The 24,999-nt window shown below is 42.4% G+C and overlaps 1 protein-coding gene across 2 annotated transcripts; it reads right to left on the bottom strand.

The window, feature by feature from the left end:
• Nucleotides 1-55: 55 nt before the first annotated feature.
• On the bottom strand, nucleotides 56-23,284 carry btbd8 (BTB domain containing 8). 2 transcript variants are annotated; one of them, XM_046392384.1, is made up of 19 exons: nucleotides 23,161-23,284; nucleotides 22,203-22,351; nucleotides 20,416-20,595; nucleotides 19,373-19,497; nucleotides 18,908-19,022; nucleotides 16,875-16,964; nucleotides 16,086-16,166; nucleotides 15,905-16,001; nucleotides 14,756-14,844; nucleotides 12,732-12,834; nucleotides 12,101-12,283; nucleotides 11,832-12,002; nucleotides 9,532-9,661; nucleotides 8,579-8,640; nucleotides 7,258-7,801; nucleotides 6,539-6,626; nucleotides 5,443-5,567; nucleotides 3,480-5,360; nucleotides 56-1,182 (listed from the first exon to the last, which is right to left on the bottom strand). In XM_046392384.1, the coding sequence occupies exons 2-19, from the start codon at nucleotides 22,304-22,306 to the stop codon at nucleotides 683-685; spliced, it is 4,668 nt and encodes a 1,555-aa protein (XP_046248340.1). In that variant the 5' UTR covers nucleotides 22,307-22,351; nucleotides 23,161-23,284; the 3' UTR covers nucleotides 56-682. The 2 variants fall into 2 exon arrangements, with proteins under 2 accessions (XP_046248340.1, XP_046248339.1); XM_046392383.1 differs by lacking the exon at nucleotides 23,161-23,284 and adding an exon at nucleotides 22,884-23,154.
• Between the last annotated feature and the right edge of the window lie 1,715 nt (nucleotides 23,285-24,999).

The following is a 24,999-nucleotide window of genomic DNA, read 5'->3' as shown; positions in this document are numbered from 1 at the left end:
AAACACAAAAGCGATGGTAAAAGTCTGGTTAGGAACTTTTATTTTTTCATATGTAGGTTTGTTAGATTTATTTTTGTTACAGGCGTATCTTTGCTTATGCTAATTTACAGTAAGCTGTAAAGGAGTTTTTCCTTGCACTTGTTACAGTATAAACCTTTAGAACGCAGCCATTTTAACTCGAGCATGTCTGTCGAGTAAAAGCTCTGCTGTGTGCCATATAAAAAGGACAGGGTCAAACTGACAAAACTACAAAAAGGAATAAACCTAACCTATTTCGTTTTCCCAGAAACACAAATCTTTATTTTCAATATGACATTAAATGCAAGCCAGTAGGCCATAATTAATTTTCTTTAAGAAACTTCAGTCAACCATATTATCAGCAGACTGCAATGAGAGAGAAATGTTTTTTTCTTATTCTATTCTCTTCTAAAGTTTTTGAAGCAACATCAATTGAACAGTCAAACATACAAAAAAGTATCAGCATGCATAACAGCCCCTCTGTGTCAAGAAACAGTCCAGAGGGCATAATGGGGAATGCAAATAAGCTGCTGCAAAAGTCCAGAGTTCTGCAGAGAGAGGGAATCATTTCATAAATTATAATAAATTAAGACAAAACTGATGTAAAGATGCTCAGAGTTCACAGGGAAGGTGCCGGCTGTCTGGCAGACTCTCGTCTGTGCAGTCAGTGATGTGTTTCCAGTTCCACGATGGTCCACTCGCCCTGTGGAGATGCAGCGTCTTCCGGGGAGAAGCTGGTCACTGTTATGCTGGTGGAGGAGTCCTCCATAGGCGAGATGAGCTCCGCCCAGCGTTTGAAGGTCTCCTTCTCTGGGGACAGGAAGTTCTGTGAGTCCAGACAGTCTCGTGACAGAGACAGTGTCTGCTTGATAAGGTACTGGGCCAGGTTGAGCTCCTCAGGCACGGGGTTTATGACACCTAGATTGGACTCGTGGTCCGACAGGAGCTGCCTGAGCAGGCTCCAGTCCTGCTCTGCAAACTCGCTGCTTTTGTTATCATCCCCTCTTTGCTTTTCCTCCTCAGCCTTCACTTTAACATTCCTGTCCTTGTCCGAGCAGTGCTCAAAGGCTTCTCCCACATCCATCTCGTAAATGGGAGAGAGGGCTTTGGATGGTCGGCGGTCATGTTTGCAGGTTTGATCCAATCTGTCACAACCATTGTCCCCTAAAAACAATTGACAATACTGCACAATGACAAACTGGTATACTCCTCCACAGTTCTTTATTCATTTCAGAGACTAGTTGCTGCCTCCTACAATAAAACAGCATTTATTGAAAGTGTACCCTTAATGCAACTGTGTCCTTTAAAAGATATTCCAGAGCAAATTTGGGTGAGGACAGCATGGTGGGGAAGCAGTGACACTGATGGTCACATTATGGTCAGTTAGATGGCAATACAAATTTTATATTCCTGAGGTCAAAATTACCTCAGATGTCAAGGGTATACAGTCGCCTTAAAGGTAATGCAGAGGAATGCTTTTCTGAATGCATCTCTTTATCCACCCGTTCAAACAAAGTGAGCCATGCATTGCCAGCACCTGTGAACTTGGAATATGACAGTAAGTAACAGTGAGACGTTTAAAGATTTACGTGCAGGTCTTTGAACGAGCAGACCTAATGAACAGACTCAAATACTGTCACAAAAAAAAAAACAGCAACAAAAAACCAAAAGCAACAGTGCTTTAATTTAGCACAAAACATGGCACACCACCACCCAGTTTCTTTTGACATTCTCTGTTTTCTTTTTTTTTTGACAATTTCAACAAGTTAAAAGATGAAGTAACTGATCACTGATAGTGAAAACAAAATCATTTACATGTTTGTAAATCCTCTGTAACGGTGCAGCGAGGGTTTCTTTTTTGTTTCTTTTTGTTGTTTTGAAAATATGAGAGTGAAGAAAGAGAGACATGGCAGAATCATGACAGCTGCTCTAGAGACACATCACTTTACAGAGGAGGCTACTGACACCACACAAACCTATTGAACGAAAGCTTATCGACAACAAAACAGTTTTCTTTTTGCATACAGATATCTATTTCTCTCGACACAAGTCTACTAGGTATGACAGAAGGTAATGGATAATGGGAAAGAAAAACCAAAATGGATGCATGGTATGTGGGAATGATAAATTAATTTAAATAGGGACATGCATGAGTGCAGTGCAATAACAAAAAATAAAAACAAACAAACAAACTTAAGGACAGGTACATTCTTCAATAAAAATAAAAATAAACAGCAAGGAGATGCACGGGAAAGGTTTCCCAGCATAACACACTTTTTTGAGGAGCAGTGGCTTCACTGTACAGTAAAACTTGCTTGTAATTTACCTGAACACAACTTTGAAAGGTGCTATATAAAGCATTTTAACATCAACAAATGTTTTAAAATTAATTTTGAAATGTTAGTATAATTACTGACCCCCCCTTCCCCCCAAAAAGAATAATAAAAAAAACATCACTACATTGCAGCTGATATTGTGCACCACAACGCACAGATTTGTTTGTGCACAAAGAAGACAAGCTTATGTAGTCGCATGTATGTGGTTCTAAAAATGCCAAAGCTGTAATGAATGAAAAGCCTAACATATTTATCTACTATAATAAAACTAAAGAAAGAGCGGCACTCACAGAGTGAGACAAGAGGCATACTGAAGCGATGAGAAGCAATGTGGTTTATGGGAAATGAAAACACAAGCTTTATCATTATGACTAGCAGTATCATGACATAAAATTATCGCAACAGTGATCTAACTGTAATAGTAATTATACCAACAAACCACAATTAAAGTGATATACTGATGTTAAAATGCTTCACATCGCACCTTTAAATATGTCAAATTATCTGTGGCTTAAAAAAGCCAATGACTGTTCCACTGCATAAAAGAAACGACAAAAATAATCAAAAAATCTTATTTTTATGTACATGAAAGTGCATTTATATACCTACGTCGCAGGCCTTGTACACAAGGCAAACTACTTTAGACAGATACAATCCTTTGATCAGTTTCAGTGAAGATTAAACTGCTCTCCCCGTTTTTCTACTCCCAAACCCTAAATGCCTCTGACTGAAGGTAGTTCTCATGTTTTAAATGTACACTTCAGGTTATTTGTTATGATGAGACCAGTCACCATCTTTAAAAGGATATTGATGTTGCAAATTCAAATTTACAACAGCTACTATCAATCAATGGGTTGTAATGAGAGGGAGTTAATAAAAATATGACTGCCACTCATTTCATTTGAATTTGAACTTCATTTAGAACTAGTTTCTGAACTAGTATGCTTAATGATATCCTTTTTCTGAAAATGGGATATGTATATGCTGGATGTAGGTTAGGTCTGGGAATCGGCGAAAAGGACAATGAATCTTGCAGGGATAAACTATACCTTCACTGATGGAGTTTAGGGATAAGGGATGGGTTCAGATTTAGGGTCTAGGAAGAGTCTGTAGATCATACTTTACCTGCTGGAGATTGTGTAGCATGTACAGGAGAGTCCCCTGTCAGCTGAGGCTCATTTAAGTCTAGATGTAAATCAGCTTTCTTGCTTTCTGAGAGATTGGCGTGACTTTTTTTGGGCCCTCCATTGTACTGTTCGGTGTGCCGCAGATCCAGGTGGCATGGGCGCTCCTGGGAAGGGACGTCCCTAGAGTCAGTGTCCAGCAATGGGCCGCTGGACTTCACTCCATCCACCTGAATGCGATTACTCTCCTCCTGCACGGGCTCCTGGATCTCTGTAAGGAATATGGAGGATTTTTCTTTCTGGTCCTCCAGTTCTTTGTGCTTCATGCTGGAATTTTCAAGGTGGTTCTGACGGTCACTGGTAACTGTAGAGTCCGACTCAAAAACATCACAGAGAGTCACAGCGCCGTCGGGCTGTTGAGGTGGGGTTTGGATGCCACCCTCCTCTGAGCCCAACTCTTCACACTCATCAACAGAAAGTAACACTGACCGACGGAAATTAGAAGTCGACTGGTAGTCGGGCTGGTCGTTCTCCTGGTCCACGCCGTCGTCATCGAAAGCAAGGTTGACAATCCCCTGAAAATGCGGTGAGGGTTCAGTTGGCGGTGGCGGGGCTTGACCTGGAATGACCTCAACTTCCGACCTCTCATCCTCTGTCGCCTCTTCGTCTTCATCTTCCTCCTCTTCCTCTGAAGAGAAGAGCTGGTGGTCGGGCACGCTCTTTATAGTCAGAGTGGTCTCGACCTCTGAGTGCTCCTCCTCGACAGGAACCTCATCTCTTTGCAACCACGAACGAGGACGCTGTCTTACTCCCTCCTCCTCGCTGGTGGTCTCTGCTTCTCGTCCACGTAGGCGTACCTCCACTCTCAATCCTGCCCCGCCTTCGTACATCTTCAACTCCTCTGGAGTGCTTGTGTCACTGCTGCTGCGACCCAAGAAGTCGTGGCAGCGCATGGTGCCACACTTGGAAACACCTCTGTCGTTGGAGCAGTCGTCGTCTTGGGAGCCTCCTGCATCATAGTCCTCTGAGCGGGGCTTGATGTCGTCAGAGGAGGTGGTGTGGGTGCTGGCGGACTCAGACTCCGGGCTGACCTGATGATGCATGCCGCTCCAGGAGTCCTCTAAGGGAGTGTCGGTGCTTCCCACGCTGCACGGGGTATCTACGGGGCGTTCAGTGTCTCTTGGAGAGTTCAGGGAGCTAACCTCACAAGCTTGCCCTCCGCTGACGTGAGCAGGTATGACACTGCTCAAGGACTGTTTGCCTGCATTAGCAGATTTGACATGGGGGATGTTGTTCGGTGCTGGTCTAATAGTGGTCTCATCACCTGCACCGTTAGTGTTTTCTGACTGCATCTCGTTCTTCTGGAGAGTCTGCTTAGGGCTTGATTCTACTTGATCGCTAAGTGGATCCCCTCCATCCTGGCTTGCCGGCTGTGTGTGTGCTGCAGGCTGATCAGAGACAAGTATGGCTGTACTATATTGATGCTCTGCAACATCACCTGTGTTTTCAGTTGGAGCAAGATCAGTTTTCTCATTCCCTGCCTCTTTTTCTTGGGTTCCGGATTTCTTGGAGGCAGAAGCGGCTGAGGTTTTGGAAGTCCCTCCAGATTTTAAAGTTTTCTCCATAGATAATTCAGTAGTACTTTTAGGCTTTGGTCCAGACTTGGCAGCCACTACAGAAGACTGCTTGGTAGGGGCCGAAGAGGTTTTTGCTGGTTTAGCACTGGATTTAGCTGAGGCTCCAGTCGTTGAAACGGATTTTGTGATCTTCTTTTTAGGAGGCTCGCTGGCCGCTTTGTCCGGCACGGAAGATTTCAACCCATCTTTGCTGTCTTCTTTCCTGGGGGATGCTGACTTTTTCACAGAGGACCCATGCTTAGAGACTAAACCAAAGACAGGACAGAACATTAATACATTGCTACAGTATATCGACAGAAATTGTCCATCAGACTTTGAGCAGCTCACCATGGAGGTCTGGTGTGCCTCTTCCCTTAGTGTCTGCTTTTGCTGCACTCACTCCAGAAGATCCTTTCTCTGCTGCACCAGTCTTCCCTTTGCCACTTTCTCTCACACTTGATTTATTGGTAGGACTATGATTGGTAAAACAGACAACAAACCATAAAAAGTGATCACAAATGCTTTTTTTTTTTACCACAATATCTCATTTAATTAATACATCTGACTAGTATCATTATTGTAAAGTAGTTATGAGAAGAGCTACAGAGAAAGTAACCATGAATGAATATTTCCACATCAGCAGGGGGCAGCAAAGTCTTTTCTCACATTTAGACAAGGTCAGACCTCCAAGACACATGCTGATTATAAATGCAAAGAATTTCAAGTTGTTACTTGTGAGAAGGATGTTCTTGAATGGTTTGGAACAAAATTTAACAAGTATTTGACATAAATAAATTTAAATAACCTACCATAGATTGTTTCTGCTGGTTAACAAAATCCAGAAACATTTAACTTCTATATTACAAACTGTTAGTTATACAATCTGAAGCCTAGATCAAAAGCCCATCCAGAGATGCAACCAGATATGTTTTACTTGCTATGAGCTATTTAGTGGCTAACTTTCCAGGGAGACTAATAAATATTAATGTGCTTCTAGGACAGATGGAGTTGGGATGATGCGGTTTATAAAATTGGTATTTTTAACACCTTTGAAAAACAGATAAGAAGCTTGTCAGAAAATACTACACAGCTGCTTTTATCCTCCGGACAGCCACATGTGGCCTAAAAAAAACAAGGTGATACTGTGCTGCACCACCCATCTTATTTGGCCTACATTTACAAGACTGAGTGTGCAGTCTGGTCACGTTAAAACTGCAGAGAGGATGCAGGGCACTTATTCAGACGAAATTCAAGTTCAAACTGCGACTGTACAGCAGGGTTTTCAACAAGGTTATGGAGCAGCCAGACAGTGAGAAAAACAGCAACCCCACCCCCCGTCTAATAAGGAGTTTGCCTTTTTTTTTAAAAGATATTGAGAGGTAGAAAAGCAGTTAAGATGGATGCACAAGAAGCGATGAGAAAGCACAGCGATAGTAAAGCTCACCTGCCGGACTTTGTTGTTTCTGATTTTTGAGGTGGTTTTGTCAGTGGGGATTTGTTCACCGCCTTAGCCTGGTGTTTGGGCTTTGCACCTAAAACACACCAAATGAACCAAATGGACAAACAGTTCTGAGACTTCACATAAATCTTTTACATTCGACTCTTGATTTATTCAAGAATGAACCAAATAGTTTTCAGAGCTGTATGGGGATATACATAGCAGGGTGGAGTGCTGTTCGTGTAAGAGCTCACATCACAGATGTTCCCTATGCACATTCAGGGTGGGGTACAGGGACACATGCTGCGCCCGCAACAGCATGCAGACAGCTGAGGCCACGCGAAGCCACATTAATATCAGGCAGGATTAGCCCACCTCCCTCAACCCATCCTCACCATAAAAGCTCAAAGTGATCAGTCACCACCCCGGGTGACAGCTGTATAGGGCTTTGACCTCTGTGGTGAGTTTGTACACCGATACCAGAAGGTTGCCAAGGACAGCCTGTGTGCTTTGTTTCCTGATAGATTCAGTGTTCATACAGGATGCTGCCCAAAATCCCTCTTGGCCATAGCACTGCATTCATTATATTCATTATGCCACATGTTTTTCTTGTATTGCAGCTACAGTATTATGCCAGGGGATGATTTGCCAACAGTGATGTCCTACATTGCAATTGGTGTCAGTTACAATGATGAAATGTAAAGAAGTCAATAAAGAGCGTAAACCTGGGATAGGGTGAGAGTCATTGCGAGGGCTGCTGGCACCATTCTCTGGCGAGGCGCTGCCTGATGTGGATGAAACGCTGGGCTGAGCCTGAGTGGTGCCAGGAGTGCTGTCAGACTTTCCTGCTGAACTCCTCTGAGCCTTCATGACCGTGGTCTGGCTTGCAGATCTGCAGCTTGGGGGAGATGTTTTAGGCCGTGCACCTGGGTTTGGCTTCTTTTCTTGCTCTTTAGGCCCATGAGAGCTTCTGGGGCCATTGGCACTGGCTACTTCCCGCCTGGCGCCTGAGGCACCTGTGCCATTTACAACTGGTGTGCCAGCTGACGTGGTCTTCGCTTTTGGTGCTACGCCTCGGTCACCTGGTTTCTTCACATTCTTTGCCTTGGATGTGTGACCATCCCCTGGTTTGTTCGCTGTCCCCAGTCCATCAGACTTCATGGCTGATGCAGTTCTACGGGACAAAGTTGTTGTGTTTTCAGACACCCTCTTGGTCCTGTGCACAGGAGGACTCTCAGGTGCAGATGAAGGGCATTTTATGGCCCTTGGCTGCAGGATAAAAAATAACCACATTAGTTGTTTAAATAAACCGGAGCTCAGTCATATGAGAGTGAGTAACATTAGTGCGGATTACCACAAACCACTGGCACATACCACAAGAAACGATGTTGTTTAACATCAGCTCAGCATCTAACCTTGTCTGTTTAATCTGACAGTTTGATTTCTCACTTTCAGCTTTTACCAGTTATTAATGAGAAGAAGAAGAAATGGTGCTTCTTTCTTGTTCTACTTTTGTGATCTTTAGCAAATCAACCAAACAAACAGGAACTCATAATTGCCTTTTTGTATCAGTGGAGCAATTACTCCAGTGAACAGTATCTTTCAGGTTCAGAGAATCAGCACAGACAGCCTAGAGACTGGCAAAGTTCCTGTTATGGCTGCATTAAACCACTTCCTCCACTGCTCTTAACCACTCGTTCCTAACATCGTGGCAATCCCTGTTGGGATCACTTCAGCCAGGCTTATCTTAGCTATACATCTGCTTACACAGACCCTGCTGGCCATTTCATGGTGTTTCTCTTTGTAGTGAGGGTGGGGCATTTATGACATATGGCATCTGATGGCCACAAACTCTAATCACTTTCAGGGATTACGCAAACTTACATGGGTTTCCCTGAGTCAAAACAGCCTCTTGCAATCACATCATCAGCTAAGTCAAAGTCCTGCCTGACAGACAAAACCTCACTGGTTTCTTGTCTCTGAAAAAAGAAATCAAGCCTTAAATAAAAGAACAAATGTTAATGCGTCTTTGGTTGATAATCTCACCTGTGAGCTAGTGAATACGGGCTTTTTACCAAGTTTTCGATTGTCTCCTTTATCAATAGCATCTGTCAAAACAGAATAAAAGGAAGAAAAATCATCAGTTTGCCAGTTTGTATTTTAATGCAAAACATGTTATTCAAATCCATGAATAACAGGGTGAAAAGGGCTGCACCAATTTTTCCCCTAACACGCTGTCTAGGTCCTTTATTATGTGAGCTAGACGAGTCATTCTTGTCATTCACAAATTCTCTTTTCCACACCCTGTGTTTACCCTTTGCTGGTTTGACCGTTAGGAAACAAACATTAAGTCAATGCATTGATCGGTCAGCCATGTCTGACAAGGACCATTCTGAAGAAAGCACAGCCACTGTGATTTAGCCAATTTAATCGAAAGCAAATGAGGTGAAATTCATGTCTTTTGGTCAAGTACATGTTATGTTTGCATGTGAGACCTGGAATCTGATTCCACCGGCAAGAAATGTGCCACTTATAGACACACATTGATACCAGCCAAATAAATTATTCATGCATGCAGTGCATTTCTACACATTAGTAGTTCAGCAATGAGGAAACATCATATTATTTGTATTTGTGCACACTTCTAATCATGTGCAGACCCACAAAGACAGGAATCCTGCCTTTCACTCCCAGCCATTTAAACAGGCATGACATGTCTGGTGCACTCATCATGTTAGCATCCACTAATCTGCTCAAGACACTTGAAAAGGAAAATATTTATAACAATAGCACCGGCAAAACAATAAATGGGTTAGCAATGGCTGTGTAGAAAGATCCCATTATGTGTTAAAACAGCCAGCAACATATGCTCCAAGGGCTTCAGTTCATCTGTAGTGATGCAGAGCCACAGCCTTTGGGTTAAAGAGACAACATACATCCACATACACCGCAGCATGGATATCCTGTGTCTGATCAAAAACAAGTATTTCCTTCCTTACCTGCCAGTATTCTCTCTCTGTGTTTGGAAGACAGGGTCTCCCATCCCCGCGTGTGGCGGACCGCGTAAAAACTCTGCAGCAGGAAGGTCCACAGTCGACCGCGTAGCGTACAAATCTCTTGCCTGAACGGCTGGCGGTAACACAGAGGGAAGAGAGGGAGAAGAGAAGAATGGAAAGGGGTGCGCTACAGCACAAGCGAATCAGCAGCTGCTTGAAGAACCTTTCGCCATGGCAACAAATACCCCTCCCTCCCTCCCTTTCTCTGTCCCTGCCTCCCTGCTCTCCGTCTCTGTTGCAGAATCCACTTGAGCTCCCTTGAGCGACATCAGTGATGTCAGCGGCTGATGCCCATACTCCTGTTTCCACGCCTGATTATAAAAACAGGGCTGGAAGTAGGGGAGGAGCTAACTACCTCCTCCACTGCACTAACCACACACCACTCACCAACACACAAATACATGACCAGATTAGTGAAGGCCGCTGGCACGCGTCACAGTCTCCCTCAGCCTAATCCATTCTGCCATACTGTACGGTATTTACAGGGGTTATGCGCTTTAACTTGTGCAGCCAGGTCACTTTCCCCTAGAAGTCATCCTACAAGCTTAACCTGCCTGCTCACACAACACGATTTGTAGGTCTGTAACTCTCTCAACTCTTACCTCCTCATCAACACCGAACATAGCTCAGTCTTCAGGTGTGCAATTTAAATTTGATACTTAACTACCATATGCTTATATTTCAATAGCTGTTGGGGCGTCAACTCATAATCACAATAGTCCCTTTGCATCGATGTATGAAAAAACTCAAGGTGAAGTCGGGGGATGGTGGAGAAATGTCGCAATCTGACATTTAAACAAACTTGCTATAATCAGAACTATAAACATTTCTACTTCTGAATAACTAACACTGCTACAAGTCAAATTCTGATGAAAGTGCGGATGGGAGGGATGACGTTCTTGTTACTCACTGGCTGAAGGGGTTGCTGCATCATTTGTGTCGTGCTGTTAAAGGTGACCTGTGTTGCTTTTGTGCTATGTAAGGCACAAAAGAAGACAACTTCTACCACATGAACATGGATGTAAACAATGCGGGATTTAATATAATTAAAAACAAATGGTGGCTCTAACACATTTGTTAGATCACAAAGACAGGTGCAATGAGCACAAAGGCTGGTTGTAGAAAAGATTACTTTTGTTAACAGAGAGAAAAAAACTAAGAGCGAACATTCTACTACTACTACTACTAATAATCATGTTCCCACGCACCTGTGATTTGGTGAAAAGAAAAAACATTGCTGCCTTCCATGCTAGTCTGTTCAGGGTTCAAACTTACTTATTGCAAAAGTAAGTAACATGGACAAACAGGAATCCAAAAGATAATTCAGAGTCTGAAAGCAGTTCTACTGCACTGTCTTGCAAAGCCTCACAATGCTCACAGATCAACACACTAATATGAGCATATTAATCAAAACGAAACTGGACTTTATCGGTCTTTAAATAACAACAGGAGGGCAGAAAAAAAATTACAACTCAATGTCCACTTCCAAAGGTTTCAACCGCATCTCATTGTGTTCCTCTGCTGATGGAGGTATACAGCTGGAAGTAAGCTTCCCTGTGAATCCCAAGTCTCTGATCTTAACCTGAAGTGAGACAGTTGGAGTTAGCTGGTCTAAACTTCATCCATGGAAGAAAGCCAGGAGCATTTGAAAGCTCTGACGGAACTAGTAAGACTACAATCATTTGTTGACTGATTTAAGATTGTGAAAAACCGAAGCAGAGTTTGCTTTGCAAAGAGACCAAAAACCACCTTTTCATGCAAGTTGTAGTGTGATTCTTTGGCCCAGATTGGCTTTACTCTTACTGGTCTTAAAGCAGAGGATTAAATGGGACACTCCACTACATGGATTAGATATGAGTACTGGTGGGTAAACTGTCCAAATAATAGTATAATCATATCAATATATGTAATCCCAATCACAAGCCATGATCTAATAGCAAATTTCTTCTCTGTTTTGAAATGCCCGGTAGATTGTAGCCATACTTCAAATTACCAATAAATTTCTCAATTTTCACAATTAAACCTTGTAACTGCATTCATGATTATTCTTTTTGGCACAGGCTCCTCTTCTGCCATGCTGCTAGTTATAACTTACACTGTATTATTTACAATCTGCATATCCATCTAGTTGGCTACACTTCAGACTCTTTCAAGATGGATCTTAACCTGAAACTGTCGGATTGCCCATTCCCTAGGCTGCATGAGTACAGCCTAACAGTCACAGAGAATCTGCTTCATCTCACCTCTTCTTGTTTTTGCCCTATCTGGTCTTGAAGTGCATCCCCTTCCATGTCATCGCCACATAGATGAGACACAGCAGTGAAAAGATCACAGCAGTTGTCCACAGTCACACCTTCTCTGATGGCCGAACACAGCTTCTTCAACAACGTGGGCTCTCGGGTAAACTCTTCCCTCTGTAATGGCATGCGACACAGACAGTGAGAAAACCACAGAAACCTATGCTGAAATTTTCTCATACCCAATGCAGTGAAGAAGAGGGCATCAGCCTCACCCTGCGAAGGTCCTGGAAAGCCTGAGTGTGGATGACTTTGGGGAGATGCTGGACAATGACACTGAGGCTCTCCTCCTGCAGCTCAGTGGACAGACTCCTCACCTGTTGGGCCCACTTGACTTCTGGGAGACTGCCAATTAACTGCTCAGTGCCACAGAGCATGGTTACTGCATTCTGCACAGTCTGAATGGAAACATCTATCAGCTAAAGACACTGTCTCTAGGTGAGAACACAAAATGAAGTCAAATGAATACAATCCTGTGGAGGGAACACTCTTTTATTTCTGCCAAAGACCTATTGATCGTGTGTGAAGTGGTTCTTGGACACAGTGAACAATGGTGCATCTGTCTTGCTTTACTCACATAATTTGCACAACCTCCTTGGTATTGATGAAAGACAGATTCAACATTCAATTGTCAATTACAAGCCTGGACCACTCCCCATCTGTCCACATCTACATCATACTCCTAAATTACTCTGTCTTTATTAACTGTAAATTAAATAAAGGCCATCTTTAATTAGAGCAAATTGGATTTTCCTTCCTGTGGAAAAACACTGTGAAAGGGTTAATGATATTTGTGCAATTACACAAACACAGTATGGCTGATGACTGTGCGAGAGAGGAACTCACCATGGTGTCAGTTACAGCTGTTAGACAGGCTCTGTGGAGCTCAGGGGACAAGAGGGAAAAGTTCCTCTCGCACCAGGTTTTCACAAAATGATCAGCAACCCACCTGAAAACACACATCTGAGATTAACTCCAGATAACTCGCTTTTACATCATTTCAACAGGCCATTTTACAAACTCATGGGGGTCTTCTCCATGTTTCTTCAATGCAACCAGAGGAGTCTCAGGCTCCAAGGCTTTAAGCAGAGCCTGGCAAAGCTTTGCCTGAGGGAACAACAGAACGAGTGAGAACGAGAAGGTCAGTAACGCACCACTGCACAGAGCAGCGCAGCTAGCTTCGCCGTCATACTCGCGTGACTCATCAGACTCAGCAGAGACAGCATGGTGAAGCTACATCCCCACACATACACCACTTCAAATCAGAAGCAGCTCAACACATCCTCTCCCCCTGACCTACATTCACACACTTATTTCCCGCTCACTGCAGTGTGCAGCAGCATCAGCTACAGCAGACCTCAAAGTGAAGTATACTTAGCATGCTGAGTTTGCGTGGCCACAAACGAATAGAAAGCGGAAAGCGATAAGTGATAAAAACTATTCAGCATTTTGAAATATAAAGAAACAACAGCATAAAGCTTTCCAGTGAAATCGGATCTGAGTGCACAAACTAGCTTCATTTAAAGCTTGTGTATCTACAACGTCTCAGTTCTGGACCACATCAGTTTCTACATGGACAATGTCACTACAGAAAAGTAAATATGCACACTCCCCAACTACAGACCCTGAATGAACACTACTGTGGTTAGTCTGCTGAAGGCCAGTGATGCTGCTTTCCAGTCAGGAGACCAAGAGGCTTAACTGAGGAAAGGCATCAGAGAAGCGAAGCACTGCTACAGTAAGCACATTGAGGAGAACTTTCACAACGCCGAAACCCGATGCACGTGGCAGGGCCGGCAAGAACAACAGCCCATCAGACACAGCAAGCTCACCCCTCCCTGAAGACCTGAATCACTTCTTTGCCAGGTTTTACTGTGGAGACACCCACACCAAGGACACAGCAGGGACCCCCATCAAGTGCGCTGGTGCTGAGCCCACACGAGGTGAGACGAGCTCTAAACCAGGAAGTAACCTGCACAGGGCTACCGTTCCAGATGGGTTGCTGAAACACTGCGCAGGTGAGCGGACAGCAGTGCTCACCAACCTGTTCAGTCAGGCACAATCATCCCCGTACCAAAACAGTCAGCGATCAGGTCCCTCAATGACTATCAGCCAGCGGCCCCGACCCCTGTGGTGATGAAGTGGTTTGAGCGACTCGTCCTAGCACACATCAAAAACACCCCCACCCCGAACAGCATCAGTTTGCCTACAGGGCTAACAGGTTGACTGAGGATGTGGTGTCACTGGCCCTCCATACTGCTCTAGCCCACATAGATCAACGGGACACTTGTGTGGAGTATGTGCGGTTGATTATATGATTATAGCTCCGCTTCAACCCCCCCTAATTTTCTTATGTGTACTTTTCTAGATTCTTTTTCAGATTTATATTTGTATTTGTGTATATATTCTGTAGGCACCTGGAGGTTTGCTGCTCCAACAGAGTTTCATTGTACATGTACAGTGACAATAAAGATCTGGTCTTACAAAACTCAATCAACAAATGTGCCTGAAGAGCAATTCATTCAAAGGGTAGCAAATATGGAATTTTACACTTAACTTATTCAAGTGCTGTTTTGACTCATATTAAAGCAAACTGCATTACGCAACTAACCCCGACCCAAATCCACATGTTGGTTACCTAGCAACAAGATGCAGATGTAACTTGTACTGGCAAGAACGGTGTCAGGTTGGGGTGCGTTGTACTTTTTTTTTTTTTTTTTCAACTTACATTAATAATTCATTGTTAAGGGTCATGCTTGACGGTACGTAAAATTTTATAAACATTAATCAAAACGTGCTGACTTCTCCAAATGTTTACAGAATGTGTTCTAATGTTCTAAGCAGTTTCTAGAAAAGCAGCTGAGACTCACCTCTTGCACAGCATGTGGAGTTTTTGAAGGCCTATGGCGTGTGTGAGGGACAGACACTCAAGAACTGTTCTCTGAACGCTGTCTATCGGCTGCAAACACACGAGGAAGAACAGGGCACTCTCTGTGATATACAGTCGTGAAGTGAAACAATGTCGTTACTGACACTGAGCACCAAATAAAATCAACAGGTGCAAAGCCAAAGGAATAAACATGGGATTTGTTGAGTTTTCAGCTGTGATACTCCACATACTGCTAAATCACTGTTGTTTTTAATGTGCATCAAATCAAGCGCTCTGTATTGACAGGTGAGGAATCAACCTTTCAAGCTAAGATACACTAATACTATATATACTAAGCAAAATTAAGTGGTTATTCAAAAACAAGCAGTCTTTTTTTTTAACCCCAGTGTAAAATTTGCACACCTCACAACATTGGACTTATTGGAATCATTTTGATGTGAGCTAACACAAAGCCGGGGATTCCCTCTGTGCTGAAAACTGATTCTGCTGAGTTTGTAGCCCAAAATGAATAAAAGTAATAGATAATGAAAACACTGGCTTGGCACAAAATAAATAAGTAAATAAACAGACTTAATATTGATCAGTCACATCATGACGGAGACCTGATCTACTTAAGTTCAGTACTGGCAAGAACAGTGTATCTAATTTCAGGCAGAGAGGGATAAGCCTCCCTTCAAAAACTCAGCTGCAGGTTCAGAAAACACATTTTCCAGTACACGTGAAACATGCAGGTGTAATGTAACTGTACTGCTTACGTACAATAGGTATTACATCTTTACATATTGTTGAATGCCACATTAGAATATCATTGCTAATTTTATTTACGTCTGTATTTAGGATAGTCGTTTATTTGATGTGAAGAAAGGCTTATTTTGATATAAAGACAAGTGGATTTGAAAGGTGTTTTCTATAAATGTTTACCATAGGAAGACAGAGAAATAATCTTGAACAGGCCAAGTGTGAAAAGAGCTACATATTTAATCACATTGGTGCAACCCTAAAGACAACATAATTGAAAAAACTAGAATAATATATAAGTAAATGTACCTGACACACACACAGTACATTTAGAAAGGTAATATGCATATAAAACCCATCCTTTAACTAGTTTCCATCTGTATAAGCTGACCTTGGGGAAGAAGCGGCAGTAGTCTCTGGTCAGAACCATCTCCACCACGTCTTTTAGCCCCTCCAAACCCAGCATGTCCGCTGCCAGCACCACCTGACTGTGGGACAAGAGACACCAAAAGGTCAAACTTTGTTTTCTGGGCCTGTTTTCTTATTTTGGACAATCTGTTTACATGCACTACCTGGCATTGGCTCCAGGCGGCAGATCCACTATGGCCCCATACATGAACTGGAGCAGGATCTCCATCTCATCTGGCCCTAAGCTGAAATGATTAACAAAAGAATCTGTTTCCAGACCATATTTCTCATTAATTAATTATTATTAATTAAATAATTAAATTTGTATGTCCAGGAGTTTTTTATCTCTATAGTGCAGTCTCTAAAAGGGAAGCAAACATTGCTGTAAACAAAATCTATATATCACACAGCACTCGGTTCATGTGGCTTCAACCCGAGGGCCATTTCACAGGTTTCCCCTGGCACGTCACTGCAGCCCCTCTCCATTCTGACAGCCGTGTCTTCCCCCGTTAGCCTCAGATCAGTAATACTGAGGCGAGTGACATGTCTCCCTGGAGGAAAAGAATGGTCTTCATTTGCCGCTCTAAAAGGAAACTGTGGGAGGCAGTGAAGATGTGGATGACGTGGAGGTGGGGAGCTGTTCAGCAGGCAGAGGTTGGGAAGACATTTGTGTGCCTTACAGAGCCAACATGCAAACCTTGCTTGGTAGAAATCTGAGCAAGCCATTTGAGATTCCACTGGCAGTGGGTGGTGGCTGTGTGTGCTTGGGTAGGAGGAATAAAAACATTGCATTGTGTACAGTGTACAGAGCCAGCTCTGTGGTAAGGCATGAATAACTGATGCAGCATAGGCAGTAATTCAGCCACATTATCCAGGAATGAAGCGTAGAACTGTTGGGCCAGGTGTGCAGGTGTGTTCTTGATTCCTGTGATCTGCTGGTGCACCAGACTTACCCTTGCAGAGTGATGCACTGTCTGGAGCTCTCCATCCAACTCCCGCTCAGCATGGCACGGAAGTACTGAGACCGCGCACACAGGATTGCCCTAGAAACCCAATAAAGCAGGCATTTGCATGTCAGATCCACCCGCCATCTTAATATTTCACATGTCATCTAGATGACCTGTGTGTATTTTAAGTGGCTCTGAAGTGACAAGCAGGAGGACAGGAAAATTACAGTGTGCGATATGAGGAAGGTATGTTCTCTGGAGACAGTGTATTTATTCCACCTGGCCTCTCAAGGTTGTACCGTCACTGATATGGAAATGTACTGTTCCTGAGGTTTTTACAGCACTTATTCATCTCCATTACAGGAGAAGGCGGATGATATTCTAAATCCCATAAAAACACCAAAACCAATAATAACGTACTGTGCATATCCAAAGCCTGATATATCTTCCTTCTCTAAGCCATAGTACCCCACTGTTGTCCAGAAATGATTAAAAACACATCATGTGAGGCACACTGTTGCATTGGGTGATGTGTTCCTTCATTACCATGAACGCTGCATGGTTTCATATCACACCTAAGTCATCCTGTTGCCAGAAATACTCAGCAGCAGAAGTCCCCAGCAAACACAGTTTCCTCCTTTCCTCCTACTGCTAAAAATGACAGATGCTTTAGGTAATGAACTGAAGTGAACATATCTGCGGCCAGTAGGAACCAAGGGGTTCAATGTCGAGAACCCCAGACAGGGTAGAAACATCAGAAAGTACTGTGAGATGCACTAATGCATTGTTGGTCTGGTTTTGTGATTGTGTGAGATGGGAAAAAAGCAGAATAATGGCAGCATTATCTTTAAATAGATTTCACAGTCTCAGTGTGGTGGAAGACAGTTGCAATGATTGTGCAGGAGCAATTCTATAACGACATTTCCCTCAGCCTTGCTTTCAATGTGGGCTGAACCCTTTCCTTCTGAGTCAGATTCCAAACGTGGTGGACTTAGATCTACCTAATTAGTATGGAAAAGACTGATGTATGATTGCTTCTACACACAGCAGATTTGTATTTCTGTTTCCTCTGTCAAACGGTGAAAAACAGCAGAAATGAGAAAGAAATCACAGAGAGCAAACCCCAGTCTCCTGTGTGAAAGCTCTGTGTTTAACCCACTGATCCACCCCGATCCCTCATCTCACTGCTTAGTGGTAACATACATCACCTGCATAAGCTCCATTCTTATCAGGTTGTCAGGTACCATGTTGCATCCAACAAACCTCCAACCTGCATATAGACCCTGTTGGAGTGTGAATTCTCCTACAGTTCTTACTGACTATATACAAGGTGCCATAAACATGTCATAAAATCGGGAGAAAATGGTGAACTTAACAATGATTTTCCAGATTTCTTTTTTTTTTATTTGATGCGATGAGGGAGTTTTTCTCGATGTGGAGAAAAGCAGAGACATTCAGGTCTGGACAACTTCATTCAAAAATTCTAAATACCTGTCTTAATGTGACAATCTGCCTTAAATCAGATATAAGCAGGTCATACAAGTGGTTGGAGCATCAGGACTTCACTTAGAAACACTGCCCTCACAGCAGGCATTCAAACCCCACATTCAAAACATGTGTGTGTTTATGTGCTAAGTGCTCTCTTATAGAAGGAATAATAGACAGCAGACATAAAAAACATGAATGGGAAAGCAGAAATGTGTGTTTGTGTGTCGTGCTGGAGAAGCCCGAGTTCAGCCTCTGGGTGAGAACTGCAGCAGCCAACACTGTGCTGCTGTACAGATCACTGCTGCAGAGCAACAAGCTCTCACTGGCTGGATGCTCCCTGGAGCACCTATCTCCATGGTTACCGGCTGCTACTACTACCTCTGCATCACTGAATGACCACCCACCACTGCCAAGAGTCAACGGCATGTGCAACCTCTGTAATGTTCTGCATCTGGAAAATGTGACTGTGATGTACTGAAGTGAAGCACACGTGTCCATGAAGATGAGACAGACTGTGCTTTAGGACTCCAGGCCACCATAAGGAGCTGTACCTGTGGCAGGAGAAGACCTGCTCCGCCACTTGGATGGTAATGTCACACAGCCTTCCCCTTTGATACAGATTGAGCAGGTCAGCTCCCAGGCCCGAGGCTGGCTCAGGAACAGCGTCTGAATCGATGATGAAGATGGACGATGAGGAAGGACAGGAGGGAGAGAGTGATGAGCAGAGGCTTTGTGTGTAAGATAAACGCTCACAATAGCATGGCACATCGTTTATGTGAAACCACTTGGCGAGAAATACTGTAAAGAGTGAAAATAAAAGTTCATTACAGCACAGTCGAATTGTGCCGCTGGTCGCATTGCCATTAGCAGCAACGGCAACAAGAAGGATCCAAATAAGATTAGCTCTTAAGTGGATTATGGCTGAGATAACATGATGTGAAGAAAGGGAGGGGTCAGCCGAACGGTCACTGAACCTTAAATAAACCCTCCGCGGAAAAGCATGTTGATGTGTTTACCTGAGTCAGTGCAGCTATGAAGGTCTGCCGGGTCAGGAAGAGACAGACTACTTTTTGGCACTGAGCCGTCCATGTCTGGGATTATTTCAGCCAACCGCATGCTCTGGTCTGCTGTGTACACTCGCCTGGAGGGAGGGACACTCTAAAGGTTAATTAAAACCAGGCCTTTCACACATATTTAAATTAAAGTCTCATTTGATTGCACCGCGACTCCAGTGACACCAGCCACCATCTGAACTGTGCAGGACTTTCTGGTTTTCCTCGGCGAGGCATTTATAAAAGCGGCTGGCAGAAATCAGAAGGAACCTGATACAGTCTCCCTGAATAGTTCTGACGTGTGCCGCAGCATCCGGGCTTGTTCAAAATATTATCAAAACAGTTACCCATTCATTTTTTAGCGATTGACTTTAAAGGAATCGACTCATTGTTTTGCAGCGCCACTTTCACACATCAGTGTCGTTATGATGTGTCATATAGAAAAAAAAATCCCCTATCTGGCTTGGATCCCCAGAAACAGCAATGCTGCAGTTTCTATGTGTAAAAGGGGATTCAAACAAACTTTTTAGACTCCACTGAAGTGTAACCAAACAAGGACGACTCTTTGTTCTAGTCCTAATTATAAATTGCTAATGAGATGCAGACACAAATCGGTGGATCAAAGACTGGTATGCTCTTCAAGAGTGCACTGCAGAGTTGTGATGAAAACTACACAACTGCTACACAACAGACGATTATAAACACAGTTTGGGATTTTTGTGTCAACACTAGCATGAAAGTATGATGCGAAATATATTATTCAATGACTGCAGCATTTGTAGAGCTCCTCGAAAGAAACATGCAAACACCAGCAAACCCTGCACATTAAAGATGGCGTGCTTGGCGCCCTCTGTCAGAGAGTCTGTGAAACGCTAACACTAAGAGAGAAGAAGAAACGATGACATCCTCTACTACAGTTTAGACATCATGCGAAACTACTGAGTGCTATTCAGTAAACCTATTAAAGTTTCCTTCTATGGGAGCAAACAGAGATTACATGTATATACCAGAGGAAGTCTTTAAGGCCGGACAGCTCACAGCCAGGCAGGTGAATGACGGCGGGATCTTTGTGTGCTTGTTCCTGAAGAACCTGAGGAGCTCTGGCCAACAGTATGGCTCTGTGTGCTCGGAGCGAGGCCGAGCCTGCACACAGAGAAACATCAGCCTCCAGCTCCTCCTGCAGCAACCTGAGGAGACACGACACTTTACTGTCACAGCCATCATGAGCCAAATGACCCTTTACTAAGAGATTAGAGAAAAAACAACTTACACACATCCCATCAGTGTGGCTAAATTACTACTGGCCAGAAGAAACAAACTATGCCTGGCCAAGTTGACAAAATGTTCATATTAAATATACATTCAATAGCCAACATAGAAGACAGACAAAGGTTCTCAACCGCTGCAACAATGTATGAGATCTAAAGATTAATTTGATGGCCTACTTTTTCCACTTCAAAATAACACAAGCACAGTCCTGAGGCAGTCCGTTTCTTTTTCCCCATCATTATCCCTCGTTCTGTCTCAATGACCGATCTGAGTGACCCAGTATTCAGTCAGCTCAAGGCCAAACGGCGGCACGAGTTCGAATGCTGGCACTATGTCCATCACTGTAACTCCGTGATGAAGACTGATCAAACTGATGAGCCACTCGTGCAAGAAGGAGACTCCCAACTAAAACCCAACAAACAGCTCAAATCCACATGAACTTGTTTCTCAATTCCTTTTTCCAACTGCAAGGCTTGTCAAAAATACTCACGAATTTCCTTATTGGCAATTGTGGGTGCATGACATTTCTTACACTACAACTCCAATTAAATATTTTGAATAAGATGCTGAGATGCTGTGTAAAATATGAATTAAACAAAATGTGATAATATACTTGTCCTTTTTGATATATACTCAACTGAAAGCAGTGCAAAGCAAAACTATTTAACGTTTTACCTCATTAACTTAATTGATTTTTGTAAATATACACTTATTCTAAATTTGATGCCAGCGACACATTTGCTGAATCCTTGAAAGGCTCAGTCATTCACAAGTGAGGGCGAAACGAGGGTCACCAGTGTGTGAAAAACTGTCTGGGCAAATAGCCCAGAAGAACAAAGTTTCTCAATGCACAAATGCAAGGAATTTTTCTTGGTTTCCTCCACCTGGCAGCAGAGAGTCATTTTTTTTCCCCCATCCATTTTCAGATCAAATCATTATTTTGATTTCACTGAGAATTCTTAGTACAGCATTAACTGCACTGGTGATTCCTTTTCATGCTTTGTGCTTTTCTGGACAGGTGACCTCACTGCTCTCACTCACAAAATATTTTCTTTATTCATCCTAATAAAATTTCATTCAGTAAAGTTCCAAACTGTGATGAAACAAGGGTTTTTCTTTTCTGCTGCCCTTGAGTGGTATTTCCTTCTACTTCCCTTTTCTTTTCTTGCTTTTGTTTAACATTACCTGTCAAATGTCATTGGCTTGTTGGTTTGCACATGGCACCTTAATCTGCTGCCCTTTTCAAATTATTCCACATGCTAATTACAAACTGTCTGGCATCCGCATCATATTAAAGAGCAAATACAATTCACCAACATACACAAGTCTGTCAATGCTCAACATTTCACGAACACCACACAGGATTTTAATATTACCCAGCAGGTCCTTTGAACTACTATTACTGACTTTGTGATCACAAAATCTGTGCGTTTCACCCTGCAATTCTTTGACCTTACTGACATTTGCCAACAATCATCTTTTAACCAGGCCTTTGCAGTTCAATAGATACTGTCACATGCTTTACCTGCTGAGGTCTGCAGACAAAGCCGATGATAAACATCTCTTCAGCTGCTCTTTGTACTTGCGTTCTTTGGCCTGGAACTCTCTTGCTGCCTCTGTGGTGATCATGGCTTATTGAGTTGTCCAAGGCAGAGACAAGACAGAGAACTCAGCCTGTGAATTCATTAAGCAGAGGAAGAAAGCAGAAGAGGATCAGATAAACCCAGTGGCATGGAGTATGTCATCTAAAAAGCTGACACAAATTGTGACAAATAAACCACTAAGTAATACTGCTTTGCATTCAGTAAACAACTCAAAATTTAGATATTATTACGTGTTGCTGGAATACAACAGTCACATATGATTTTTTTTTTATACTTTGATATTTTTGAATCACATATGATGCTGGCGTTTGATAGCATTGTAACCGTAGAGGCGCTGTTTTACCAATTTGATGAGAATCAATGACAATGTGAAGAGATGAGAAACAAATTCACTGTTACGTGACCCACAAAATGATTTAACCGCATTATTGAAAGGACAGTATTGTCTTCAATGATACACGACCTGCTCCCCTTCGCTTTCACAGGAACACACCTCTGATAACATCACCCAGAATAACCAGTTTCTCTCCATTTGAAGATGAAGTTACACTTACTCAAAAGTTCTCAATAAAACACACTCAGCCACGTTCACACAAACGTACCTGTGCTAACATGTACATTTTCTCTGTCTCTCTGCTGGACACGGTCTGTGCAATAAGCTAATAATACTACTCTCATTTTCCTCTGGCGGCTAGCATGCTAACGCTAGCTACCTCGGGCTACCGTTAGTAACTTAGTATCATCTTCAACTTGAACCCAGAATGTCTGGTTAAAAAAATAGAACCGCAGGAAATACTTGCACTCGATAATAGTGTGTTAGTGTGAGGTTCGGTAACAAACATAAGCAGACTATCTTCATTAAAGGGCTGACCCACTGACCGATGTTGTTGACATCACTGCTGCACGCTGTCCGCCACCCTAGAGCACGGTTTGCAAAACCGAGAAGGAGAGGACAGTCACGGCCCGGAAGCTGTGGCACCTGCGCAGTACGAGTGAATTGGCCGTGCAATCAGAGGCTTTCAGGTGCTGTGTAATTAACAAATATTTATGTAATGAACTGTTGTCCTTTCTTGCACATATTGTCAAAACTATATTGAATCTCAGGAACAACTTTTCTACACCTGCAACATTTCTTGGGACTAAATCCATTAGTGGATACCTGTTTATATATTATATTTTGAATATCATATTAAGTTGGTAGTTTTATGTAAAACAAAGATCTCGAGTACTTTGATTATAGATAAGCCTTATATAGCTTACACAAATGTGTTTTTTTTTAAGTTGCTTCAAATTTTATGGAATTTGAAAATGACTTGAAAGTCTCATTTTTACTTTCAAGAAAATGAAAAAGAGGAGTACCTGAATTTGTTAAGTTACACAACGATTATATCTCCTTCAAATTCAAATAAACTTTCAAAGCATTTTTGGTTTAGATATAATGAAAAGGTTATTTGACACACACGCCCCCTAGTGGTTAGGTTCAAAGAGTAACTGCTCACTCCGCCTGCTTAACGTCCTCAATGCAACTTTATGCACCAAGCAAGTGTTGTAGGCCTATTTTCTTCCACGTTAAAATCGGATTAAAATTGCTGAAATCTGCTTTTGTAATTATATCCTATAATTGTGAATATGAATTCATTGTGAAATGAATGTTTGGATCTGATCTTCATGTAACTGTGCTGAGAAAGTAATTATGCTGAGAAAACTGCAGAGCCTCAGAAAAAGCTTTAGAATCTAAGACATTAGATAAGACAAGGGGAAAATATTCTTGATATTAACTATCCTTGTGCTCCAGAGGATAAAAATGAGAATCTTGGATTGGGCATATAGCAAGATTATGAAATTTTAACACATGCAGAAAAAAACAACGAAAAGTTACACTGTAAATAGTCAAGACAAGCTATACACTTCAATCTATCGATACTAATTCATGATTTGTGTTTTAATAAAACGTCATAGAAATCCTGACCTAAAAAATACTGGCCAGTTGTTACTGGAGTCATTTATGTCCCTCACTTGCTAATTCTAATATTTCCGACTGCCATTGAAGGCAGCAAAAGAGCTTGCGACTGATTTTGGTTGATGTCTTTGTCCCCTCCTTCACCGGTACGCTTATCCTATGACGTCAGTGAAAATGAAACTGTAAATGTTTAAATCTGATCAATAACATAAGATGTCAAATCTGGTTGGACAGTGAAATCCACTGCAGAGCGATACAGAGAGAAAATCAGTTCCACTTTCCACAGAGACTTATTTAACAGGATTAAACTGTTGTTAATTGTTAATGATTCATAAAATTTTATTGATTCTTCCAAAATTTTAAACAACAAGCCATTAATAAGAACAAGATTTAGTTAGCCCGTATGTTAAAACGCTAGTAACTGGCATGTCCATATTTGGCAAATTTAGTCTTCTGAATTACAATAAGTCCAATCAGAGATATTTTGTCAAAACATAAAAAGTACTTGCATAATTTTTTTTCATATTTGAAGCAGATGTAATCATCCATTACCTGAGTGTTTTTAATTTAAATAAGTAACTCAGAAGTGAATGCATGTGTATTTGTGTGCTGTTTATGATGAATACACACCTCAGTGGAACTGGTTACATGTCAGTATATCTGTTGGCATGTAACCCTGTAGGGAAGGTATAATTAAAATGTTTGTAGGGCCAAATTAACCAACGTCAGATACCGTGTCACTCAGCCCTGTGCTATAT

Source organism: Scatophagus argus, chromosome 6 (genome assembly GCF_020382885.2).
Source record: "Scatophagus argus isolate fScaArg1 chromosome 6, fScaArg1.pri, whole genome shotgun sequence".
In the NCBI taxonomy this organism is placed as follows: Eukaryota; Metazoa; Chordata; class Actinopteri; family Scatophagidae; genus Scatophagus; species Scatophagus argus.
Note: the sequence above shows the minus strand (reverse complement) of the source record. Positions and strands in the feature narration are given on the sequence as shown.